Source organism: Ctenopharyngodon idella, chromosome 13, assembly GCF_019924925.1.
Source record: "Ctenopharyngodon idella isolate HZGC_01 chromosome 13, HZGC01, whole genome shotgun sequence".
NCBI classification, from domain to species: domain Eukaryota; kingdom Metazoa; phylum Chordata; class Actinopteri; order Cypriniformes; family Xenocyprididae; genus Ctenopharyngodon; species Ctenopharyngodon idella.
The window spans coordinates 35,851,846-35,879,689 of NC_067232.1; the positions used below are offsets into that span (position 1 = coordinate 35,851,846).

Genomic DNA, 27,844 nt, shown 5'->3' on the forward strand with positions numbered 1-27,844 from the left:
CATGAAAGCTTGTAGATGATTTTTATGTGAAGGACTGGTTTCGCTGGGAAAATCCAAAGGATGTGATGTTTACATGCGCTCCCGATAGCCTCTCTTCAGGATAATGCCGAAAGCGCTATTCTGTACTGTAACATCAATGTGTCATGCAAAGAAAAGGGATTAATTCAAACTATAGTCTCGCATAGCCAGATCTATCGTCTAGTCTCAATATACTTTATAATCAAACTATCTTAACAGAGTTTTAATTACCTCATCTGTCAATCTGTTTAAATGTTAATTTAATTAAGCTTCCATTCCCTGTCACATATGAATATCCATGGCAAAAAGACTGATTGCTGTAAACCATTCCATGTATAAAAATAAATAAAAATTCACAGAATAAATATTACACAATTTGAATTCGTCAGAAATATTTAATAAAACTAATTACTGCTCTCACATTTAGAGTTGAGACAGTTATCTCAGGCAACAGTATGCAGTTTCTCTAAATGACCATTTGCTTTATTCCATAATGTACAATTTGTTCTGTACAAAACAAAAATGCTAAACTTTGTATAAAAAATATAAGTTAATTTAAAATTTAACTCTAATTAACAAAATAACCATGGTAATAATCAATAATTGTGGCAATAATAATATAATAGGAGCAATAATATTAATAACCATAATAATAGTCTCTAAACATAGTGCATATGAGGGGAAAGACAACTGGTTGTGGATGATCTTGGTGACTGAGGTGAGCGGTGCTGAAAAGATCCTCTCAACTCTGACTCCGTAGGTGGGGTTGGTAGCATTACTCCAGAGCAAACACACACACACGCACGCACACACACACACACACGCACACACACACACACACACACACACACTTGCATGCGCACATGATCAGAAAGTGCATGACTGCCTAAGATAGCACCATTAGAATGTAGCTTACATCTCCAAACTCAATCTCTCTACACAGTGCGCATGTCAACACAACCATTGGAAGCCATGTTTAACATTCCCATATCCGATGGTGTACACCTTTGGTACACGTAAAAACTAACAGGCATCTTGAAGCAGTTTGTGACAGTATTGATTACATTCACTCATCAGTCCTGCAGTATTTACAGAAGGCCATCAGTCAGTCAGAGCTCCATCATCATCTGCAGGGACTGCAGGTGCCTCTTACAGGTACAAAAAAACAAAACAAAGAAACAATGAAACTGAATTCAGCCATTTGAAACATAGGCATTATATTGATTTGGGTCACAACTTGAAATTCACCTTATCCTGCTTTTAACAATTTATGATGAAGATTAAATAGATCTTACTCTCCGAAATGTGCAACTGCCAGAGTCCGATGCATTTTCAATTGACCCTTCACTAAGCTTCACTACCTTGGTTACAGTTACTCGCTCAGATAAGCTTTACAGAATGCTGCGTGATTTTAGCAAAATGTGCTCATGAAGTGGTAAAGAGTGACGTTGCAAAGCATTATTTATCTGCTGATTTTGTTTAAAAGAAATGGTTAAATTACACAGTAATGCGAGTAAAATCTTTGAAGAATGTGAATTATGTTCAATTTGGAATGAGAGCGACAAAGTTTAATCTGCATGAACTTTAGATATGGGAAAGGGAAATTAATGCGTTTATCTATCTGGTGTCATTATTATAAGTGCTGTGGCAACATTTTTGTAGGATTTCTATGAAGTTCCTTTTAAGGACTGTTGTCTGGTATACGGTGGATGCACCAGTTGCTAAAGCAGGATTGGTCAGTAGTGTTTTTTGAAGGTGGGACATAATGAAGGGTATAGAAGCTTGTTTCCACCATGGAATAAAACAATTTAAAAGATAATTGCGACTTCTTACCTCGCAATTCTGACTTTTCTCGCAATTGCTAGTTATAAAATCAGAATTAAGGGATATAAACTTGCAATTGCGAGAAATAAAGTCCGAATTGTGTGATATAAAGTCAAAGTTATGAGATATAAACTCGCAATTCCGAGTTATATCAGATCATATCAGAACTGCGAGTTAAAAAGTCTGAATTGCAAGATATAAACTCGTAATTGCGCAATACAAACTCGAAATTGCGAGAAAAAAGTCATAATTGCAAGATATAAACTCGCAATTGCATGATATAAAGTCGCAATTACGAGTTATAAAGTCTGAATTGTGTGATATAAACTCGCAATTCTGAGTTATAAAGTCCGAATCGTGAGTTATAAAGTCCGGATTGCATGATATAAACTCGCAATTCCGAGTTATAATGTCGGAATTGCGTGATATAAAGTCACAATTGTGTGTAATAGTCAGAATTGCGAGATATAAAGTCCGAATTGGAAGATATAAACTCACAATTGCGAGTTATAAAGTCCGAATTGCATGATATAAAGTCGCAATTACGAGTTTTAAAGTCAGAATTGTGAGTTATAAAGTCTGAATTGTGTGATATAAACTCCGATTTGCATGATATAAAGTCGCAATTCTGAGTTATAATGTCTGAATTGCGTGATATTAAGTCTCAATTGCGTGTAATAGTCAGAATTGCGAGACATAAACTCGCGATTCCGAGTTATAAAGTCAGAATTGCGTGATATAAAGTCGCAATTGCAAGTTATAAAATCAGAATTGCGTGATATAAAGTCGCAATTGCGAGTTATAAAGTCAGAATTCCGAGTTATAAAGTCAGAATTGTGAGATATAAACTCGCAATTCCGAGTTATAAAGTCAGAATTGCGAGTTATAAAGTCAGAATTGAGTGATATAAACTTGCAATTCCGAGGTATAAAGGACAAATCGTGTTATAAAGTCCAAAAATGCATGATATAAAGTCGCAATTCCGAGTTATAATGTCCGAATTGCGAGTTATAAAGTCAGAATTGCGTGATATAAAGTCGCAATTGTGAGTTATAAAGTCAGAATTCCGAGTTATAAAGTCAGAATTGTGAGATATAAACTCGCAATTCCGAGTTATAAAGTCAGAATTGTGAGTTATAAAGTCCGAATTGAGTGATATAAACTTGCAATTCCGAGTTATAAAGGCCGAATCGTGAGTTATAAAGTCCGAAAAATGCATGATATAAAGTCGCAATTCCGAGTTATAATGTCCGAATTGCATGATATTAAGTTGCAATTGCATGTAATAGTCAGAATTGCGAGACATTAACTCGCAATTCCGAGTTATAAAGTTAGAAATGTGAGTTATATAGTCCGAATTGGAAGATATAAACTCACAATTCCAAGTTATGAAGTCCGAATTGCATTATATAAATTCACAATTCCGAGTTATAAAGTTCGAATTCCATGATATAAAGTCGCAATTATGAGTTATAATGTCTGAATTGCGTGATATGAAGTCGCAATTGTGAAATATAAAGTCAGAATTGTGAGTTATAAAGTCCGAATTGGAATGTTATGAAGTCGCAATTACAAGTTATAAAGTCAGAATTGCGTGATATAAACTCGCAATTGCAAAATATAAAAAGGTAAATTTTACCCCTCACAATTCTGACTTTTTTTCCTCGCATTTGCAAGTTTACTTCTCGTAATTCTGACTTTTTTTTTCTCAGAAGTGTATGATATAAACTTGCAATTGTAAGAAAATGTGAGCTGACTTTTTTCCCTCAGGATTGGACTTTATATCTCAGAATTCTGAGAAAAGAAGGCATGGGGGATACAAACTCACAATTATCTTATTATTCCAAGCCAGAAACAGGCTTCCATACATATCATATTTCTATTTAGTTTGTACATTTTTTCCTCTGAGGTTTACTTATAATGTTGGTAAAGTCATAATTTAGTATATCATGACCATTTATTCACCTATCCGATTCATATAATTAAAAAGGGTTGTTTTCGTTGGCATTTTTAAGACCTCCGTTTCTGAACACCCAATAGGTGTGCTGTAGTTAACATGCAGGCAGTCTGACATCAGAAAGTTGTATGAGGCATTTTTGAAGCTTAGTTTCAATAAACGCTGGGAAGAAGGTGTCGAGTTTTGAAAGTTACAGTAGACTTTCAAGGTACACTGCAAACAGGAATATTTGACCCTTTTAATGTCAATAATAATATGAGTTTCAACGAGTTAAAGCTGAACTTCATATCAGGTTGGAAGATGCTGCAGATTTCAGGAGGAACACCGTGACTAGTGTGTGACTCCAGTAAGCTTCAGAGTGAGACTTATGCCGTCACAAAAGCTCTTTGCTTTGGAAGGACACGCTGCAGGGGATTTTTGTTTTCAACTCCACTCAAAATAGGCTGTATTTCTTCAAGTACTGCAAAACATTTTTGCTCAAAATATTATATAAAACATCCATCAGACCACCAGAGCGATGGGTTCATCGTGCCTCATGCATTAGATTTGACTAAACATTCCTTCTGTCTATCTTAAAAAATAAATCCACTCAAGTAGCTTTGCGTACGTTTTTGACCACAGCAGGATAAAAAGTACCATATTAAACTAGACGAACCATCTTCTAGTTACGAGTCACTCAACCAGATCGTAACTCAGGTTCGTATTTAAGGCCTCTTCAAATGTAAGACCACAAAAGAAACAGAAAAAAAGAAAAATAATCACCTAAAAGAAAAGATGCAGAAGCAACCTCCTAAGGAAAAGTACTGTCAATAATGACGCCCATTCTGCTGAAGTGATCCCACACAGAGTGGACTTGAGTCCCAGCCATCAAACAAGGGAGCCCTGATGTCATTAGAGTGTACGCCTCCGTCACCCACTGAGGTAACATTATGTTTTGTTTATTTTTCTGAATGTATCCGTCCCCGCCTGCCCTCTGCACTTCCTCCTGTCTCTGCAGGATGTGGGACTGTCCACAGGAAGTCCAGCGTCTCTGGCAGGGTGTAGGTGGTGTTGTGGGATAGGTGCCACAGATTCAGTTGTCCACTTTCACTGGTCCACTATCTGATGTCTCGCTCAATTCGGCCTCCTCAGTGGAAGCCCATGTAGAGATGTCTTCTCCTCGAACAATTCGTTCCCATTGGGCCAGGTTTTCCCTGCAAACACAGAAAGCTCTTCACAATATTGCAACCAAAAAAAACCGTTTGTCCATATTTTGAATGTGGCTAAACAATTGGCTAAATAAATAAATAAATCCACTGCCAAATGGTAAGAAGTAGAATGTTTTGCTGTCACAAAGATTTCTGCCTCTGAACAATGCACAGTGTCATAATGTGTGTGTGTGTGTGTGTGTGTGTGTGTACCTACTTAACTATATTTTGGGGACAAATTTGTACCCAGAAGTGACCAAAACCTGACAAAATAAAAAAAAAAACCCACCCTTTAGGGCTGTCCTCATATGTAAAATTGGTATAAAAATAAATAAATTAAGGCTTTTAAAAAACGTAAAAATGCAGAAAGTTTTTAAAAGTTTGGGGTCGGTGAATTTTTTTTGTGTAAATATATATAAATTATTTAAAAGTGAAATCTTAGCAAAGTAACTCTTATAGTGTCTATAGTGCCTCAGACATTATTATATGGCAAATTATTTACATTATAATTACCCAACTATATAATTGCAAGTGAAAGCATTTATATAGAAAGAAATATATTTTTTTCCTCCCATCTTATGTGTATTCCCTTTAGGGGCTTCGTAGTACACGTCATTTCCTTTCCGAATATCGTATTCGGCTTCAGGCACATCCCTAATGGTGGCATTTAAAATTATTAAAAAATTATCATGAAAAGAATTGCAGTTTAAAACATCTTTAACTTATAACTAACATTTTAGAACAATAATTAAAAACAGAATAGTAATAGATAGGGATGTCCAGATCCGATTACGTGATCGGAAATCGGGCCCGATCACGTGGTTTCAGACTCGATCGGAATCGGACGTTACCTCCCGATCAGGACTCGGATATGTATATATATTCTCATTATATTTAACACATCTATAGTTATGCGGTGGCACAGAGTTACGCCTGTTTCACACTGCAAGCGTGAGCGTAACTACACCGTCACTGCAGCTGCAGAGACGCGCGAGTATTCACACTGGAAGCGTTTGTAGCAGCGGCTCGAAGCTACATATGTGAGCATTTCTTTACAAAGACAGCTATACATTCGTTTTTATAAGTTGGTCGTTTATAAACTTGATAGTCTTGAAAGTTTGTTAACATGGGGAGGTGTACAACATTCTCATATAAACGTAAATACATAAATAAATAAAATAAATAAACAAAAGCCTCGTGTCATCCATTGCTGCACACGAATGAGGTAAGCTTTGTGTGTATGACATCATCTGCCGCGTGCACATGTTTACAAGACAGCAAACTCTGGTTTAATTTGGGTATGCTGCAGTCTGTGTAATAACTAAAATAATGCATGCCGAAAAAATACGCGCTGCTCACGCGCCGCTTACGCTTGCAGTGTGAAACAGGCGTTAAGCCTCGTTTACACTGCACGCGTCTGCGGCGCGTTACGGCTCCGACAAGGTTTTGTTCCGTCCTCTGCGCAGTGTCAACTCACACCAGAAGCATTTCAGAAGCGAAGCGGCTGAATTCGCGAGACCACGAGATTTGACTGTCTGATTTTTTTTTCTTGATTCTTTTCGTGTTTTTAATGGCTAAATGGTTATATTTTGTCCGGTTTAATTGTGTTTATTGCTATGCCATACTTTATTTTGCTGTAGCCTACAGACGAAGTTTATACACTTAAAAGTCCAATGGATGACAAGAACAAAAAAAATTCAAGTTTTTCAACTTCGAATCTCTTGTCTTCAGTTTCTGGCCTCCTAGTGATGTGAAATATGAGCGGGAGTTTACACAGGGTGATTATTTTGATTTTATTTTGTATTTGAGCTGTGCGTCTTGGATGCAGCGTCCGTCAAAAATAGGCTTGGCGCCTATCTTTAGCGAAGCAGCGCGGCGAGCCGCTTCTGGGACGCTTCGAAAACGCACAGCGGCGCGGCTGGTGTAAACACGAGCATTGACTAGAGTGGCCGCGTATCAGCTCCGGTAGCCGCGTCGCAGCCGTAACGCGCCGCACACGCGTGTAGTGTAAACGAGGCTTTAGACCCTTTTGACTCAACACAGAAACAGCAACGTGTGCGGCATGACATCACTTTGTTGCAGAGACGCTATTGGTTAAATGTTGGCAAAGTATTTATATAATATAAAAACAAAGTCTAATATAAAAACAAATATATTTATATTTGTTTTTATCGGATCGGGACTCGGTATCGGTAGATTCTCAAAATCAAATGACTCGGACTCGGACTCGAGGGCAAAAAAACCTGATCGGGACATCCCTAGTAATAGACAATCTTAGCTTAAATGTATAATTTATTTAGCATAAATGTTTTTTTGTTTTTTTTATTTCATATGGACATTTATTGCAGTTGCACCACCTGACTTCCTTGTGCCACCTGACTTTTGCAACTACTTTTACATTGAACAGGCTTTTGCTTATGTTAGCAAGTTCATACATATAATTTTTAAATACAATAAAGAACTTCATGATAAATTAGCATTGGTTGTACCACCTGACATGGAAAGTGTACCAACCTACCCATACTTTTTTATCAGTATTTGAGAGAGATCTACAAACCTTTTTACTCTGCCACAAAGATCAATTGGGGTCCTCTGTATGATGAATTATCATGCTTACTGTTATTCACTTCATAATAAAAGACACGTTTGCAGTTGTGACATTTGAGGAAATACAAATTGCCGTACAAAGGTTTTTCAATTATCTCAACAGCTTTAAAACTACTGATATTTATAAAATTTGTTTATAGGAAAGGTTTCAAACATAAAATTATGCCATAGAATTTTATTTTGAAATTCTTCTTTTTAAAACACCATTTTAAATAGTTGTCTTTGTCTGTTCATTTGTACGGACGTTTGCACCACCTGGTATTTTTGGGGTTTAAGATACCAAAACATAAATTATTATTATTTTTTTTTAATACACTGAAAATGAATTCAAACTAAATAGGTTTTATAGAATAAAGTGATACATGTCATGAATTTATCACTAAATCTTTCGTATCGTAATGTTTTTTTTTTTCTACAATTGTTATTGTACATATCTGATTTAGCAATGTATTAGCAACAATTTCCTTCACTGTTTTGTTTCTTTATGCTTTTTTTAAAAAAAGGCTCCTCTCTCCCCAATGTTAAAGACATGGTTACGACCTTGATATATACTAATGTTTCTTGAGCAGCAAATCAGCATATTAGAATGATTTCTGAAGGATCATGTGACACTGAAGACTGGAGTAATGATGCTGAAAATTCAGCTTTGCATCACAGGAATAAATTGCATTTTGAACTGTAAGATTTTTTATTGTTTTTAAAAGAAGTCTCTTCTGCTCACCAAGGCTTCATTTATTTGATCCAAAATACAGCAAAAACAGTAATATTGTGAAATAATTTTACAATTTAAAATAACTGTTTTCTATTTGAATATATTTTAAAATGAAATTTATTTCTGTGTTGGCAAAGCTGAATTTTCAGCATCATTACTCCAGTCTTCAGTGTCACATGATCCTTCAGAAATAATTCTAATATTCTATAATTATTATCAATGTTGAAAACAGTTGTGAACATATTTTTTCAGCATTATTTGATGAATAGAAAGTTCAAAAGAACAGCATTTATCTGAAATATATAGCTTTTGTAACATTATCACTACAGTTCCAACATTTGGGGTCAGTAAGAGTTATTATTATTATTTTTTTTTTTTTGGAAAGAAATTAAAGAATTTAATACTTTTATTCAGCAAGGATGCATTAAATTGATCAAAAGTGACAGTATAGACATTTACAATGTTGCAAAAGGTTTATATTTTTGACCAGTAGTGTAATTAAAATAATAAACATTATTTTTACCGTTTTTTTGTTTTGTTTTTTTCTCAGATAAATCTAAACCTTTGAAACACAAACTTGAAAGGTAGTGTAGGACTTTAAATAAAAATGTTTTGTTATTAACATTCAACAACAAATATTTTGTCAAAATAATTATTTTTTAGTCAGAATTGTTTCAGTAAATTCATTTCTTTGGTTGATATATAAACATTCATTCATGTATTTGGTTAACAGTGATTAACGTTTGCGGTTTTGTAAAATACAAACATTCTGATTTAGAATGTATTTACATTTTATTTTTGTATACTGTTATATTACTATCTGTAAAATATTGTGTAATTAATGTGCTAACAAGTTAAAACTTTGGATAAACATGATTGAATTTGTTTTTTTTCCCCCATGAAATTAAATTGTGCTTAATTGCATGAAAGTATTTTTTTTTTTCTTCAGAAAATTGTGTTTGTGTATGAATTTCACAAAACTTTTTATTTTTTATTTATTATTATTACTATTATTTTACTTTTGCATTATTTTATAATGGATCCCACTTGCTAATGTAATTTGGTTTTGACTATTTTAATGACTGATTTTTATCAATTTTATTGATTGGTTTTTACAGCTCTAAAAATGGCAATTGAAAGGCTGTGGCTACAGTAATAAAGGCAATGCTGTCAGGGCAATCTGACCCAAACAGGAAGGAAGAAGGTGGTCATACTCAATTTATCCAGTTTTCTTTCTTTTTTTTTTCTTTTTTTTAGGTCTGCCCTTTTATGTAGCACACAGGCCAATAAGGAGGAAGAAAACTGTTGACTATTAGACTCTCCCTTTCCTTTCAATTAGTAAGGTTGATGTAATTTATTGGTCCCTCTCTGATCTCACAATGACCAGGGCTGCCCACAGATTCCAGTTGGAAACCTGGTTCTGACGCAGTGGCATGGCTTTTCAAATTGCGCCATCAACTGTGTTTGCATTCCCCACAGATCAAGATCACAGATGTCACAGTTCGAGGCACAGGGGGTACTTTACACACACAGACCCATCCTTACATCAGAATTAGCACAAAGGCTACATAATGGAAGTTAATGTGACCAGAGCAAAGCAGTGCAAGTAGCTCTAGTTTCAGAGTGGGAAAGAAAATGATGTATTGCATTCAGAGTATAAATATGTGCTAAACTTATTGAACCTGCTCTTTGAGCCTGTCTTTGAAACATAACTTCCATGCCAAAGAAAGATGTCATCTGATATAGCAACATTACTGTATTTCAACCATACATAAGCCATATGTAATAAACCCACATAGAATAAAGAACTACACACTTTTAAAGTATGTAAGGATTTTCATGTATTAATCGTTTTTATTGCCAATGTGTGAACAGCTTGTAACAAAACTTAAAAAACAAGACCTTCCCTGACTTCTTTTCGGGGTTGTCTATGAAAGCCTGTGCACTGATTTTTATGTGAAGGACTCCCGAGAGCCTCCCTTCCGTTCTCTGCAGCGACAAACTGTGCAACACTACCTAACGTTAGCTTAGAGATGGAGTCCACTAAAGTCAACAAACGCACAGCACGACACAAACTAAAAAAGTTTGCTGTTTCACTGTAACAGTGACAAACAATGTTAATCTGTAATGACTCAACAAGATCAGCCACAATGGCACATGTTCAAGATAATGCCGAAAGAGCCATTCTGTACTGTAATGTCAATCTTTCATGCGCAGAATGGATTTATTCAAACTATAATCTCACATAGCCGGATTTATATAGTATATAGTCTCAAATATACTTTTTAATCTATTATAACAATGTAATTTTAATTACCTCATCTGTCGACATGATGTCAGTGAATTGTAGAGCTGGTACAAACAAATCCACATCGTTATGATCAGATGCTTTCTTAACTGATGTTCCCTTTCAGTCGGTCACGTTCGACGTACATCGGAACTGACTGACGAATTGGGGATCGCTTTGAGAGACTAATCTACTTTGAGTGTAACTAAAACAAGTGCGATAATTGCATCAGCTGCTCTGCGCTGCAGCACGAATATATAATGAGCAGCAGGTGCATCGCATATTTGCTTTTCGCTTCGGAGCAGAGTGGATGTGTTGTTCCGGCTCTGAAAATTTACTGAGAGTTTCAACTCAGACGAGTCGTTCTTCAGGAAGGAGCCTCTGCGAGACTGGTGTTGGTGTGACAGCGCGGACAGCAGTGGCTGCGATAGCATGAGCAAAATAAAAACAGTTGTTTTCACAACTCTCGCAGAGTGTGCGCCTTCAACGAGTCTGCTGTTAATTCAGCCTTAAAGAGGTAGCGCCTTCAATGAAAGTGTGAGTGCTCACAACAGGCTTGCACTATCGTCCTGTTTGTGTAGCCGCGGCAATTTCCCTGTGCGCTTCAGCACCACAGAGAGCAAATTCCTGAAAGAGCATACACGGTTTGACCCTGGGTCTTTTTCAAGATGTCGTTCAAGCCGTGTGTTTCTGGATGCGGGCATTACCTGGCTCTGGCTGACAGTCATGATCATTGTCTCACTGCTTGGGCTATAGGCGTTCATGGATGATTCATGTTCTCACTGCGGGAACATGACCATTGCGGGGTTAAGTTCGAGACTCCAATTCCTCGAAGTGGTGGTGGAGTCCCTTTGCATATTCCCAGATCTAGTTCTTCTTCTGGGCCACCTCAGAAGAAGCCTATTTCGGTTAATAGCCTTGGTGACCTAAGGATCACAGTGAGGAATACCCCGCCAAGTCAACCTCCTTGGGCTCCTCACTCCTCTTCAACACCGCCAGCCGTGGAGCTTCCAAGAGAGCGTGCTGATCTGCCTTGTGCGGTACCATTTGTTACTTTTGGGGGTCCACCGGATGACCAGATGTCGGTCGCTGCATCGGAGGGTGAGCTTAGTGAGCTTATGTCCTCCAGGGATGAAGATTCAGCTGCGCTGCCCCCTTTGGGTGTGGCAACATTGCCCGAGTCAGACCCAGAGCTGACGTCTGCTTTCCCAGGCTGTCGCAAGCGTCGGGCTTGAGTGGAATCCACCACCGTGTCCCAAACCCTTGCGGCTGGAGTAGTTTCTGCTTTTCTTTCTGGAAGTGCATGAAAGGGTTACCAGATCATGGATGACACCTTTTTCTGCCTGAAACCGGTCTGGTGCCTTTTCGTCCCTCACTACCCTCGATGGCGGGGTGGCTAAAGGGTACATGGAGCTCCCCCCAGTGGAGCGGTCTGTGGCGATGCAATTGTGTCCCAAGACCGCTACCTCTTGGCTGCTGCCTCCACCCAGTCGTCGGCTGCGGTGCCTCTGCCTGCTCGTCGCCGAGGGCTCCCCCTGCGGCCACCTCTGCCCCTGCTCAGCCTAAGCAGCAGCCTCCACCTAGGCAGCAGGTGGCCGGCCACAAGAGGAGCGCCCAGCCCATCCAGGCCCCTGCCAAACCAGGCGGCAAGCGTAAGGGCAAGCGGCCCTGAGATGGGCAACCCAGAGATGGGAGGATCTGCTCTTTGGAAGATGGTAACCACACCACTCCCTCCCCCGGAAGAGGGCCGGGAGGAGAATCTTTTGTTTCGTTTTGTTTCTGTTATGCCACTGGTTCCCTGGAGTCCAGATTTTTTTTTTTTCAAAAAAAAAAGAAAAAAAAAAAGCAATTTCCTCTGTCTCTGGGCCACAAGAGGGTGCGGTTGACAGTGTGCAACACGGAACAAACGCCTCGCCATTGCCAGTGGGCAGCAGTTTGCGGTTCGAGGACACCACCAGGCCTTCTCACGCACCCTGAGAAGTGTTGCACAGCACACTCAGACTCCACTTCGGGCCGCCCCAGTGCCTCCTGAGTTGAGTCCCTGTGTTCCACTTCGCTGCCCCACCCCGGGTACGTCTGTGGTCCCGTTGGTCCTACTTGCACGGTGTCTGGGAGCCTGGCTAGTGCTCCCCAGCCTGTCTCACTGGCTCATCCGTACCATCAGACTTGGCTATGCTATTCAGTTCGCCCGGCGTCCCCCTAAGTTCAGGGGCATCCACTTCACCTCTGTGCAGAGCAGCAATGCTTGTGTCTTACGGACAGAGATCGACGTCCTACTGTCTCGATTCTCCCTTGACACAGACTGTTCCTATGCTTTGTGTTCGAGGGTCGAGCATATCAGTACAAAGTCCTACCCTTCAGGCTGTCCCTGTCGCCTCGCGGAGGTAGACATTGTTCCACTCAGATAAAGTGGCGTTTGCATTCTCAACTATCTCGACAACTGGTTGATACTGGCACAGTCTCAGGACCAGTTGTGTGAACACAGGGACATGTTGCTCCGTCACCTCAAAGGTTCAAATATGCAAAAGATGGTGGAAAACTGAAGAATTTTTGGGACCTGGAGATTTTTTCTGAAGACCAGAGCTCAGTTTAACTGCTCAGAATAAACAAGGGACTCATGAACAACCATCACAAAACAAAAAAAACAGTTGTAGATCATCCAGGTAACGACACACAGTATTAAGAATCAATGGTTCACAAACTTTTGAACTGGGTCATTTTAATAAATTCAGCTATTTTTTTGTCTTATGGATTATATGTAAACATCTTTTATGTAAAATATCTTACTCAGGACAGTACTAAATAAAAAATAACATGCATTTTGTATGATCTCTCTTATTTTGTTAAAATTTTGCACATTTTCACAGATTCTGCAAGTGGTTCATATACTTTTTCTTGCCACTGTATATGGGACCTCTTTGGAGCCACACAGATAGACCTGTTTGCCTCTCCGGCCTCGACCCATTGCCAGTTGTTTTACTTCCTGACTGAGGGGACCCTCAGGACGGATGCACTGGCACAAAGCTGGCCCTGGGGCCTACGCAAGTATGCGTTTCCCCCAGTGAGCCTTCTTGCACAGACAGTGCAAAGTCAGAGAGGACGAAGAGCAGGTCTTGTTAGTTGCGCCATACTAGCCCAACCGGACCTGGTTCCCAGGCTCCTCGCGACAGCCCCTCCCTGGCCCATTCCTCTGAGAAAGGACCTGCTTTCTCAGAGACGTGCAAACTCCATGTCTGGTCCCTGGACGGGACGCAGAGGTTCTAGGTGCCATTCCCGCCCCCTGGGCCGGATACGTGTGTCTATTACTCCAGTAGTGTTCCCCAGAAATGGCTAACCCTGTTTAGTTTCCTCCGTCACCCCCCAGCAGTCAGACGTGGCAGAGCGTCTGACCCCAGGCCTACACTTGTATGCATTGTGGAACCTGTGTTAGGCTGGGTGTCCATATGCAGTGATCCCTGGGGCGATCCCATATGTGTATTCTTCCACGGTAAGGCTACCCAGTCCGGCTAGCCCATGTCTTTCCCTCGACAGAGCCCGCTCTGTTATATCTGCTGGTGTTCTTTCCCCCCAGAACTAGGCTGGAACCACCCCAGAGACTTCCGTCTGTTGTACTACCCTGCTTGGCTAGTCCATATGTTTAGCCGCCACCTTTCACCTCCCTATGGGCAGTATGTGGCTTCCACAGTGTTCCCTTTTCCTTCAAGGGCAAGCTTTCCCAGCGTTATCCAATAGTCACACTGGTGGGTCTTGCGGAACAGCAGTGACTGACCTTCTCTGCTTAGAGCCCTGACTTCTGCTCCAACAGTTGGGGGCGGACCAGGAGTCTCAAGCAGAGCGCTGGAAGGGCCAGCTACAGTGGCGCATTGGTAGTTATCCCCAATTTGTTTCCAAGGGAACTGAAAGGGAATGTCTTGGTTACATATGTAACCCTCGTTCCCTGAAGGAGGGAATGGAGATGTACGTCCCGTTGCTACAGTTGCTGTACCTCCGCTGTATGGCCGAGTCACTAGCTCGGCTTCTCAGAGGAAAAGCAAATATGCAATGCACCTGCTGCTTATTATGTACTCGCACTGCAGCGCAGAGCAGCTGATGCAATTATTGCATGCCAATGTGCATTGACTCGTTTTAGTTACACTCGAAGTAGATTGGTCTCTCAAAGCGATCCCCAATTCGTCGGTCAGTTCCGACGTTCCTTCAGGGAAGGAGGGTTACATATGTATCCGAAACGTTTTTTCACCGCTGTCATTTTTGTTGTTTATTTTGTTACTGAGAGGAGAGAGCGCAGCACATATTTACATATTTATCTAAACGTCGCTCTCAGCAGCATGGACGGCGTCTTGATGTTCGTCAACAGTGTATCACTGCAAAGGCATTTCCAACGTCTTTTTACTTCTAAGCAAAGAACAAAAAAGAACTTCACCATATTGGGGCCTTGAATCACGTTCAGCCTTTTGTACGTTACGTCACTGATTTGAACGAGGATCGGTCAATCTGAAACATGCTAGCAACATGCTAAGACATGCTAACAATGTGATAAAACATACTATGAACTGCATAGAGTGTTCTGGATGCTTACCAGAGTGGTGTTATCAATCATCTAGCACTAGCAATCATCTAGATTACCCTAGCAACCTAATAGAGTGGCCTTAAAACCTTCCAACAAGCTCTTAAACTAATTCTGGTCAGGCCTTCTCAAGCCAACATAAAGTTTGTTGCAAAAGTTTTTTTCTAGTTATTATTTATTTATTTATTTATTTTATTGTTTATTTGCACTTTCAATTTTTACTTTTAATCAGCTTAAAATGATTTAATTAATAAAACCGATCAATTAATAATAGAAAATTACATTAATCACAATAAGCAATGCTTCCACTAAGTAATACAGTTCATCAGCCTGTAGGCTGTTTATGGTTGCCAAGCAACATGGCCACTTGGTGCATTAATATAAAATTAAACCAATGTGTGGTCACAGGTGTGTGTATAGCGATTATAACAGTTTTTAACAAGGCTCATTATCTGTCCTATAATATTAGCTTTGTCAAACAGATAAAGATATACAGGTATTAGTCTCTTTAATTTGTTTAATAAAAGTGTTTATGAAGTATAACAGTCAAACATTGTCATGAGTGTGTGACTGACCTGCAAGCTGTTAGCAGAGGACTGGAGGGAGGAAACAGCTCTGACAGGGTGGTGTAGCAGGGAATTGCCACTGCATTGTAAAATCCCACCTGAATACATAGGTAAAAACAGGACTAAGGTACAAATAAAACAGGCTTCTTTACTTGACAAGTAAATATAACTGCTGCCCTAATGAGCCGCCTACCTACAGGCCACATTTTAGGCACACCTCCAATGTTAAGGCTGTTCCAAAGCATGGGATAGAAAAAGAAACATTTTGCTTGGCGGCCTGTAAGGAGCTTGATAATGACAAAGTTCTCATTTACCTGTCCCTGGGGAACCTCATGCTTTTTATCCCTGTCCATCATGGGGATGGGCTGCATTCCAATCTTCTTCATTTCATCCCCCTATTATTACACACACAATGAACAATTTCACTGAATGGCCTGCAATTTGACATACTGCTCAAAACAATACAGTGGTCTATACAATGATTTACTTTATTACACATAAATATTGGTATTACAAAAAGATTCCTGTTTGGTTAACAATGATATAGTTTACCTCAGCCCAGAACTCAGCATAGATGTCATTGGCTGTGAGTCGTGTGACAGGCCATAGTTTGGTAACAGAGCAGAGATCACAGGCAGTCATCATCAGACCAATCACACGGTCTCTGTGGTGGACCAATAATCAGCGAGCAATTAATCAAAGGGATTAAATCAGTCTTTTTATTTACAATGTCATGCGCTGTATGAAGGTCCTAGAAAATTCACAATTTTCAAAACAGTTTATGGATATTTTGTCTACTGAAAGTCTCTTTGGAAAGATGGTTTGTCAGCTGCATAATCTATGGAAGCTTGTTTCTACCACGAAAAATGTAAAAGATAAACTTTTTTTTCCTCACAATTGCGAGTTTACATCTCGCAATTCTGATTTATTTTAATATATTAACTCGCAATTGCAATTATGACCTTTTTATAAACTCGCTATTGTGAGTTATGAAGTCCAATTCTTTTTTCTCAGAATTGCGAGTTTACTTCTCACAATTCTGACTTTATAACTCGCAATTGCGAGTTTGTATCACACAATTCTGAGAATATAAGAGATTAAAAATAATTTAGAGATTAAAAAGAGATTAAAAATAAGAGAATATAAACTCGCAATTGCGAGAAAAAAAGTTCGAATTGTGAGATAAAAAGTCACAATTACCTTTTTTATTTTTGTTTTTTAAGTGGTGAAAACAAGCTTCCATGATAATCTGTATGTTGTTAATAAACAATACAAACCATTGAACACACTGTCATTTACAGCCTTGTTTTCATTCCTGTCAGAAATTAAATATGGTACTAATATATTTTTGAAAACTTCTGAAATACATTATATAGTATTGACAAAGCCTGAGTGAACCCAATAAATGTGTCATTAAGTAAATCTCTTTTTCCATCACAATTAGGTCCAATTCATCCAATAAATACTTCAAAACACTTTTTAGTTCTGTAAAAAAAATTCATACTTACAGTTGATACTTATTCATACTTATTAAGTTTTAAATTATAAAGATAAGAAAATGTGCTTGTCATGAAGTAGTGTCACAATGCAAAATATTTGTGCAAAATATTTTGGTTACACTTTATTTTACAGTGCTGTAGTTACATTGTAATTAATCAAATAAGTACTGAGTACTATTAATTAAATACATGTACTTACTATAGAGTTACAGTTAGGGTTAGGGTTTGGTTTAGGGTTAGTTACTTGTAATTATGCATTATTTACTGTTATTACTATAGTAAGTACATGTAGTAACGTGTAACTACGGCACTGTAAAATAAAGTGTTACCAATATTATTTCTTTTTCTTTCTTTTTCTTTTTTGTCTTTTGACTTGACATGTAACCTGGATATATTGTTGTGGTAACACTTTATTTTAAGGTGACATAGTTCCATGTACTTACTATAGTAATAACAGTAAATTATGCATAATTACAAGCCACTAACCCTAAACCAAACCCTAACCCCAACCTTGTAGTACATGTAGTTAATTAATATTACTCACTACGTATTTATGTAATTACTCTATAAAAAACGTAATCTTAAAATAAAGTGCAACCATCTTCGTGAGATTCACTCAAACAGTATGTTAGCATTCCAATCCAAGCACACTGTTTCGGTGTCTCCCTGAATATATCTCTGTTTTTGAGGTAAGATTTATGAGAGTTCTGTGATAATGGAGCTAAAATATGACCTCTAACCTGTGAGCACGGTTGTTCAGGTCCAGCGCCCCTGTGGCCAGCAGTTCAGCCAGTTGCTTGCGGTTGCCGAAGTACAGAGCGAGGTCTGTAGCAATGATGGCCTTCCTGATGATCTCCAGCACCTGCTCATACTCACTGGAAGTCAGGTTGGAGAAAATATTGTGCCCTTCCAGCTATGGGAAAAAAGGAGATCAATAAAAAAGCAAAAGCTCCACTTATGCGGCATCTGGCTCTGCTGGAGAGTGGCAGCAAAGCCAAAGGGGTGTCCAAGAGACGGCTGACAACCGACATGGAAAGGCAATGCTCTGTAGAATATGGGAAATTTCTTAAAAATCAGACCACCAGTCTTTTTTTTTTTTTTTTTTCAAATTATAGAGATTATGGGGCAAATTGCCCTTTCGATTAACAAAAGTCACCACTATATACCTAGTGCAATTAACACTGAGCTTTTACCGCATGTGAAAAGCAGGCAGTAAACAGAATTTCATTTAAAATAGATTTTCTAGTGAAAATGGCAGCAGTTATTCATCAAATGATGATCAAAGGAATAGATATAAAACTGGGAATCCAGACGTGCGGTGTAGTCAAGTGCACTTTTGGCACTTAAAAAAGCAAATTCAGGCAGCTTGATCACAGTGTTAGAGTGATGCTCTACAGTCATCCACAACACTCACAACCGGCCTGTGACATAGGGAAATGAATTGTGTTTAGCACAAATTTTGGGGGCATGTTTGCGCGGATACCTGTTTAACAAATAAACGGCACTACTAGTAAGCGCAATTTATAGTCACACTTTATATGTGTTTACCTACTATGTAATTGCATTAAAAAAAAAAAAAAAATCGTTAGGTACAATATACATCATGTGGTCATGCTGTATTGCAAACACTTTTGCTGCTTTTAAGATGGGATACAGGGTAAGGTTGGGGATAGGTTTTAGGGTATGGTTAGGTTTAAGGGGGGGTAAAGGTGTAAGGAAAGGGTCAAGAGTAAATATAGAAGTAATTACAAAAATGAATTACAGTATACACTACTAGTCAAAAGTTTGGAAACATTACTATTTTTAATGTTTTTGAACGAAGTCTCTTATGCTCATTAAGGCTGCATTTATTTTATAATAAATACAGAAAAAAAACAATAATATTGTGAAATATTACAATTTAAAATTATGATTTTCTATTTTAATATACTTTCAAATATAATTTATTTCTGTGATGCAAAGCTGAATTTTCAGCATCATTACTCTAGTCTTCAGTGTCACATGATCCTTCAGAAATCATTCTAATATGCTGATTTGATACTCAGTTATTATCAATGTTGGAAACAGTTGTGTTGCTTAATATTTTTTTGGAACCTGTGATACTTTTTTCAGGATTCATTGATTAATAAAAGGTTAAAAAGAACAGCATTTATTCAAAATATAAATCTTTTCTAACAATATAAATCTTTACTATCACTTTTTATCAATTTAACACATCCGTGCTGAATAAAAGTATTAATTTCTTTTAAAAAAAAAAGAAAGAAAAAAAAAATACTGACCCCAAACTTTTGAAGGGTAGTGCATATTGTTACAAAAGATTTCTATTTTAAATAAATGCTGATATTTTTTAACTTTTTATTCATCAAAGAATCCTGAAAAAGTATCACAGTTTATAAAATAATATTAAGCAGCACAACTGTTTCCAACATTGATAATAAATCAGCATATTACAATGATTTCTGAAGGATCATGTGACACTGAAGACTGGAGTAATGATGCTGACAATTCAGCTTTGCATCACAGAAATAAATTTTAAATATTTTAAAGTATATTAAAATAGAAAACCATAATTTTAAATTGTAATAATATTTCACAATATTATTGTTTTTTCTGTATTTATTATGAAATAAATTCAGACGTAATGAGCATAAGAGACTTCGTTCAAAAACATTAAAAATAGTAATGTTTCCAAACTTTTGACTGGTAGTGTATATTAAGAATTTATTATATTATAATTATATACAGGTAATTTTTAAAATACGTATGATGTAAAAATGTGCATCAAATGATTAATTTAAATGTCAGTACAGTACGGTAGAAACTTAATATAAAGTGGGACCTAATTTATTTTTGGTGAATCCCTCCATGCATCTTAGAATCTGTCAATACTGCATTTCAGGTGGGACCAATGTGATGGTTTCTGCATGTAAGACACTACAGGCAAAAACACTGTTTTTTAATGCATTGGCCAATTTTGAGATTTTGGGCTTTTTGGCTTTTCATAAATCATTGTTTCAGACTAGGGTAAAAGAAAATACAATACACATTTAAGTGTTTATTTTGTTTGCATCTGAAATAGATGAAATTACAACTTCAGTAAGCACTTACATGCACCAAATTTCCAGTTTTATTCCTATCTATATTCTGAAGGTTGTTACTGAGGGGTTTGATCATATATCATTCACCTGATTTTTTATAACATTTTATTCCTAAAACATGGTGATTTTGTTTTTTTTTTATGGCTGTTGACAATATTTTCTACTTTATGGAGTGATAAAAAGAGATATGCAAAATCCCCTCTGTAAAAACGGCTGACTCTAATATGTCAATAAAATGAAACAAGAATTTTGAACCTGGCTTTATCCAGTATAAGTATATGCAAAATCATGCATGTTTAATTAGATAATGCATCATTTGCATATGTAAACATATTTCAAAAATGTTTACATATGCAATTCTTAATGTATTGAATCAACTGTATATCATATCTATTTGTTAATTTTTTTACCCTGTTCACCACAAAGTTTGTGGTTCCTGCAAGTTCTCCTCTGATACAACAGTATTTAGTAAGGACTGTAGCTTTAATCATATACAAGGCAGAACCCACAAGACAATTTTATATCAGTTTAACTGACATAGTCATTGAAGAATCTAACGGAGTCTATGCACGTGTCTGTGCTGTTCAACAGGTGGGTGTAACTGCCTGACCCTCCGACAACATCTAGCATGTTTGAAACTATCGTACTGAGCTGGCACAGTGTGTAAGAGCTTTACCTGCAGGATGGACACTGTCTGTGAAAAATGATGCTGTTCCATTGTGGATGTGGAATATAGGGCGGCCAGCGGATGGTCAAACTTCTGCAGATAACTGTTACTGTAGCCGCGGTGGTCCAGGTCATGACACAAGCAGGCAATCAGCAACCCTTTCCTCTGTGTGAGCAAGCAGAGCAAGGAAGTAACACTGTATGAAGCTACTAATCACTGCTAAATACATTTTTCAAGAGAATGACAGTAAAGGCCCGTTCAAACCAAGAACAATATTTATAAAGATAACTGTATTAACGTCCACACCAATGGATGACAATGTGCTGTAGTTGTATGCAGCTTTAAATGCTCAATCTCTTTAATTGTCAATGTTTTTATCATTCACCAACTGTAAAAAAAAAAAAAAAAGAAAAAAAGAAAAAAAAAAGTTCTGAAAGCGATTCCAACGATATAATTCATCTGTGTCATTACAGTTATAGCTAATTCTCATAGAAGTAGAACAATTATTAAAGCTTTATAGTTATAGTTATCGCCCTTGGTGTGAACGGCCCGTAACGTGTGTTTTTAAAAGTAGGGTAGCTTTATCAGTAACAAGATACTTTTTCCATCAAACAAGAAGAGAAATCTTTATTTAAAAGCTTTTGTTCCTTACTATGTTTCTGACCACAAATTAGTGTCTTCTACATTTTTCCTAGTAAATGTACTTTTAGTTAAGTTTAATGCTGTCACCTCATTGTTTTTTTTATGTAATCAGATTACTTTTTTCAAGTAACTAGTAAAGTAACACATTTTTAAGTGCAGAGGTGTTGTGTGCTGTGTGAACATGATGGGTATGGTAGTTCTAGACTAAATGTGAGCAGGCATCTAAAAACAGATTCAGTATTCCTCAAAATGAATAAAAACAGTGACATGCAAACTCAGAATTTATTTTTTTAAAAATGTATTACTGAAATAAGAGTGTTGAACTTTCTTCTCCTGCATCATATTCTTCTGCAATCCAGAATGGCAGCACAGCTGAAAGGTTTGTTTGAGCTGCGCCCTCTACTGTACAGGCGTGAATTTGCATTTCCTTCAGCCTGAGGCTTATTCATTTCAATTTTGGTGTGAAATGAAACTTTTTTGTTGTTATTAAAAACAAACAAGCAAGCCCAGCCCAGGTGAGAAAAAGTAACACATTACTTTCCACAAAAAGTAACCAAGTACTGCAAATAAATGTTAGGTTGCATGGATAGACTCATACAGTGGTGGTCAGAATTATTGGCACCCTTGGTAAATATGATCAAAGATGACTGTAAAAAAAAAATCTGCATTGTTTATCCGCTTGATCTGTAATTCATAAAATTAACAAAAATCTAACTTTTCATTGAAGGAAAAGAATTGAAAGTGGTGAGAAAATCACATTATGAAATAAATGTTTTTCTCCAAAACACATTGGCCACAATTATGGCCACCCCTAGAATTTTTTTACGAGTAAAATATCTCTGAAGTATATTCCCATTCATATTTACATTTTTTTTTTTTTTTAGCACACCAGGGTGATCATGAACATGAAATTTTCCAGCCATGACTTCCTGTTCCACAGGAGTATAAACATGAGGAAACACAAAGGCCAAATTCCCATAATCATTCATCACAATGAGAAAAACCAAAGAATATAGTTCTGATGTCAAAAGATTGTTGATCTTCACAAAATAGAAAGTGGATGTAAGAAAATAGCTAAAGCATTGACAATCCCCAATTTCCAGGGCAATAATTAAGAAGTTCCAATCAACTAAAGATGTTACAAATCTGCCTGGAAGAGGACGTGTGTCTAAATCGTACTAATGCGCGGTGAGGAGGAGAGTTTGAGTGGCCAAAGACTCTCCAAGGATCACAGCTGGAGAATTGCAGAGATTAGTTGAGTCTTGAGTCTCAGAAAGCCTTAAAAAAAATTAATTTTCATCAAACAGCACCTACATCCCCACAAGTTGTTCGGGAGGGTTTCAAGAAAAATCCTCTGCTCTCATCCAGAAACAATCTCCAGCATATTCAGTTGTCAGACAAAACTGGAACTTCAAACGGGACCGGCTTCTATGGTCAGATGAAACTAAAAAAAGAGCTTTTTGGCAGCAAACCCACCAGATGTGTTTGGTGCACACATGGATAAAAAGTACCCCATGCCCACAGTTAAATATACTGCTGGATCTTTAATGTTGTGGGCTTATTTTTCTGCTGGAGGTCCTGGACATCTTGTTCAGATACATGGTATCATGGATTCTATCAAATACCAACAGATAAAAAATCAAAACCTGACCGCTTCTGCTAGAAATCCAATAATGGGCCGTGGTTGGATCTTCCATCAGGACAATGATCCAAAACAAACATCAAAACCAACACAAAAATGTGTCACTGAGCACAAAATGAAGCTTCTGCCATGGCCATCCCAGTCCCCCAACCTGAACCCTAAAGAAAATGAGTGGAGTGAACTGAAGAGAAGAAGCACCAACATGGAGCTGGGAATCTGAAGGATCTGGAGAGATTCTGTATGGAGAAATTGTCTCTGATCTCTTGTCAGGTGTTCTCCAAACTCATCAGGCATTATAGGTGAAGACTCAGAGCTGTTATCTTGGCAAAAGGAGGTTGCAAAAAGTATTGAATAAAAGGGTGCCAATAATTGTGGCCAACGTGTTTTGGAGAAAAACATTTATTTTATAATGTGATTTCCCTCCCATTTTCAATTCATTTCCTTCAATGAAAGGTTAGATTTTTGCTAATTTTATGGATTAAAAATCAAAAGGATAAACAATGCAGAATTATTTTTACAGTCATCTTTGATCATATTTACCTTTTTTCATATTTACCAAGGGTGCCAATAATTGGGTGCCACCACTGTATAAGATACCATGTCAAAGCATAAAACCTAAATTTTCCATAAACAGCACTCACAATTGGATTTTTGTCATAAAAAGTTAAACAATTAGATCTTTGTTGTTTAGCAGTTCAGCACACAGTGCCAGGCACTTGTTGGTTCATGAATATTAATTAGATCATATGACGTTTGATTTGCTGCAAGGCAGACATGTGAGCGCTAGCCATAGTGGGATTACTGTTTACTACTTACACATGGTCAGTCAGCAAAATAAACCTCCCACTATCCCCCCCCAAAAATAAAAATAAATAAATAATTAAATAAATAATTAAATAAATGGAGGAATTTAGTAAAAGAATGACTTTAATGGTTGCTGGACTCCTTCAGTAACTATAGCTTACTTCTTGTTAGTAGCTCATAGTTTAGCATTTCAAAGTAGCTTCCCCAACACTGATGTGAAATGATTCTTTTGCAAGTTCACTGTAAGAACTGATATTATGAGAATGATACTGACCTCAAGCTCTGTGAATATCCCAGTGGTTTTTTGCAGAATGGCGTACATGCAGTGTGCCACCGTCACAGCGTGTTTCCAGTTGTGGTATGGAACTCGTCTGTAATTTTTCCGCACTGACATAGTGAAGCGACACAGTTTCTCCTGCTCAAAGCTTTAATTACACAAAGAAAGTGTGACTGTACAACTTTGCTTTGTCAAAGCAGTATCGTACATGGGTGTTTCTTCACCTACGGACACTTTTATGTCCAAAGGATTCATTTTTATTAAGACAACAGATTTAAATATTTTTATATCAAGGTCCTTTATTTTTGCTACTTTTCTAATGCCTTTTATGTATATTGTATCATTCTACTCTGGTCCCAGACCCAGACGTTCAATCCTAAAATGTGAAAATCATTAGAAAATATGAATTATTCGGTAATACTTTATTTTAACGCTCCATAATTATGCTGTAGTTAAGTATTAACACACAGGAAGATATTGATTAACTGAACAAATAGTTTAATTAATAATTAAATGGATAGTTCACCCTAAAATGAAATTTTAAGTCATCATTTACTCACCTTGTTGTTCTTATGCTGTATATTCATTTTAGTGAACTATCCCTTTAACTGAACATGTACTGTATTAAGGGCATACTATTATTTACAACTTATCAAACATTTGAAGGATTAACACAGAGACAGACAGAGACGGAGAGACACAGACAGACAGACAGACAGACAGACAGATAGATAGATAGATAGATAGATAGACGTGGTGGAAGTTACATTTATTTATGATTTTTAAAAATATTGACAGAATACTGCTCTGATGGATGCATGTCCACTGTTGGACATTGTTCAAAATTAAATAAACTTGTGGGAGTGTAAAAAGACAGTTTATATTCAGTCCAGAGGACCATAAGTGCCCATAGTTGAAGAAACCAGGTGAACCAGGATACATTGTGATAAAACACACAGAGCTTATAGAAATGTACACATTCTTACCTGTTTTTCCCACAAGAATTGTGAACCATGTATACAAATATTGCAGGCCACATTTCCTCAAAAGGGGCAATGTCAAAATGAAACCTAAGACAGAAATGTGACACAGTTTGTTTGCAATTCAAATCTGGACAGGTAAAATATGAGCCTGAAAAGTGCTCAATACATCCTGATTACAACTGCACGCATGAAAATAACACCAAACAAATATGCACGTTTAGTTCCTGTGGATCATGAAAAAACGTTCATAATTCATAATGAAAATACAGTATTAAAACCTTGACACATCTGTGATAAATATATATATATATATATATATATATATATACATATATATATATATATATATGTGTGTATATATAAATATATAAAAACACAATAAGTAACATGATGCTAAGTGTTATAGTGTTACATTTGCCCTAGACTGCCTTATTGCTTTTATTATACGGTGGCAACCGAAATATGATTAAATTAATATGAAAAATTAAGTAGTAATCATCTAAAAAAGTAATTTATTGCACTCAACAAACTGTAATATACAACACAAATGTTCAGTTCATTGCTTTTAGTGCTTATTTTACAGCTATTTAAATGATTTATTACTGAAAGCCATTATGTAGCAGTGATCTTTAATGTATGAGAGTGTAAACTCACAGTTCGATCTCTTTATATATGGCTGTAGGGAGGGAGAGTTGTGTGAGGGTCTTCCACTCCTCTGATGTGCAGATGCTGTGGTACGAAAGCTTCTCCATTGTCACCCGGTAAATGCACTCTGAATGTCTTATCCGGTGATACATCTAAACACAAACACAGACATACACCCCATGTGTCTACGCAGATGCAAAATATACATGCAAAATAGTCTAACCCTCTGAAAATATTGTGGTTGCTATCTAACTATCTTTCTATAATCTGCTATTCTACGTTAGCAGAATTGTTTCAGATACCATAAAGCGGTGGCAACATAAGAATTGAGTGGACTAGTGGTTGACTGATATTGATTCTTTTGATGGCCGATACCTTAGAAAGCAGGGTGGTCAATGACTGATATAAATTACATCACACTATCAAGATAGTAAAAACACATGCATAACAATTGCTAAAATTAAAAATAAAATAAAATTTATATTTATATTACATAATATTTACTGAATCAGAAATAATTTGAAAATGAATAAAAAAGAAAAAAATAATAATTTGGTCTTGACCTTTATCAGTAAGATAAACAGATTTGTCCGTTAGATAATCGAGTAATCGGCCGATTATTTTGACGATTAAACGAGTAATCAGTTTTTTTTTTTTTTTGGTGGTAATAAAAATAGACCTAAGCAAACAATAGCCTTTAAAATGACTTAAAATACATATATAATTTTTGGTTCAAATAAAGTCTCAAAAGCAAGTAATCATATGGTTATACAGAAAAACACTTAAAATACATAATATAAACAATCAACTTACATACATTAAGTATTATAACAAATGCCTGCAGAGGGTGCCAACGGCCTGGTGATTGTTGTTGTCCTACTTTAAAGGCCCAATAAAGTGTCTTGGAACGTGCAGCATTATTCAATGTGTTGACGTAATTTCAACTGAAACAGGAAGACAGGGCGGGATATATCGAGCAGCCTCGCCCCTTTTTTAAAATAGCCAATAGCGTTTTGTTTATGTCACAGTTTGGCCAGAGCCGCTGAGCTCGGTAAAGCTTTGGTTTCCTTCTAATCTCAAACTGTTTCTCATCCTAATCTCCTCTATATCACATTAAAATACAGCATTCTGTGCAGAATTCAAAAGGCTTTGCTCTCATGTCTCTGGACCGGAGCAGACTACTTGCGCATTTTACGTGACACTAACGCGAAAACAGACTTCATTCGCATTAAAGGAAAACATATTTACCATCTGAATCGTTCCCTATCCTCTATATAGTGCACTATGTGCCATTCACCATGTAGAAACTAGTAAATGTGTGAACAAATGACTGATTTCAACCGCAGCTTTAGCATCTGTTTATAGTGTAGGAGGGGGCGGGACTTCAGATTCTACAGAGCATTTGATTGGACAGAAGATTTGATAAGAAGCTGAAGTCTGCGGTGATGTCAAGAAAATCCGTGATCCATTTTAGCAGAAGTGAGAGACTGTACGTTTTGAATGCTTATATCTCCTAAATGCAAATTTTGTCATTGTTTTGGAACACACCAGCTTATTCATAACATTAAGGCTAACATATTCATACTAAAAGCTAAAGAACTTAAATTTTGATTTCAGGGGGACTTTAACAGCAGATCAAATCCTTGATTAATACTGGTCAAACATTTCATTCATACGTATGTTCACTTAATGTTTAATATCTGGCCACTTCTTTATGATAAAAAATGCCACAACCACTGTAATTTCTTGAAGAAGAATATGTGAACATTACAACATGCAATGAGTGAGGGTTTAAACTTTTATTTTGAAATCGCGATGAACAACTGTTCGCATATTTACAAACAGATTGATGTATTCTCCTGTGT

The 27,844-nt window shown here is 37.2% G+C and overlaps 1 protein-coding gene across 6 annotated transcripts in view; it reads right to left on the reverse strand.

The window, feature by feature from the left end:
• Positions 1–393: 393 nt before the first annotated feature.
• Positions 394–27,844, reverse strand: part of pde10a (phosphodiesterase 10A) — a 140,336-nt gene continuing 112,885 nt past the window's right edge. For 5 of the 6 annotated variants that reach the window (XM_051917674.1, XM_051917670.1, XM_051917671.1 and 2 more), the window contains exons 14-22: positions 25,989–26,131; positions 25,338–25,421; positions 24,349–24,499; positions 20,996–21,151; positions 17,962–18,134; positions 16,275–16,386; positions 16,037–16,117; positions 15,732–15,820; positions 394–4,992 (exon numbers count right to left, since the gene is read on the reverse strand). In XM_051917674.1, the coding sequence (XP_051773634.1) occupies positions 4,872–4,992; positions 15,732–15,820; positions 16,037–16,117; positions 16,275–16,386; positions 17,962–18,134; positions 20,996–21,151; positions 24,349–24,499; positions 25,338–25,421; positions 25,989–26,131 (1,110 nt within the window). In that variant the 3' untranslated portion in view covers positions 394–4,871. The remainder of the gene's footprint in view (positions 4,993–15,731; positions 15,821–16,036; positions 16,118–16,274; positions 16,387–17,961; positions 18,135–20,995; positions 21,152–24,348; positions 24,500–25,337; positions 25,422–25,988; positions 26,132–27,844) is intronic. The other variant, XR_007933295.1, reaches the window with a different exon arrangement.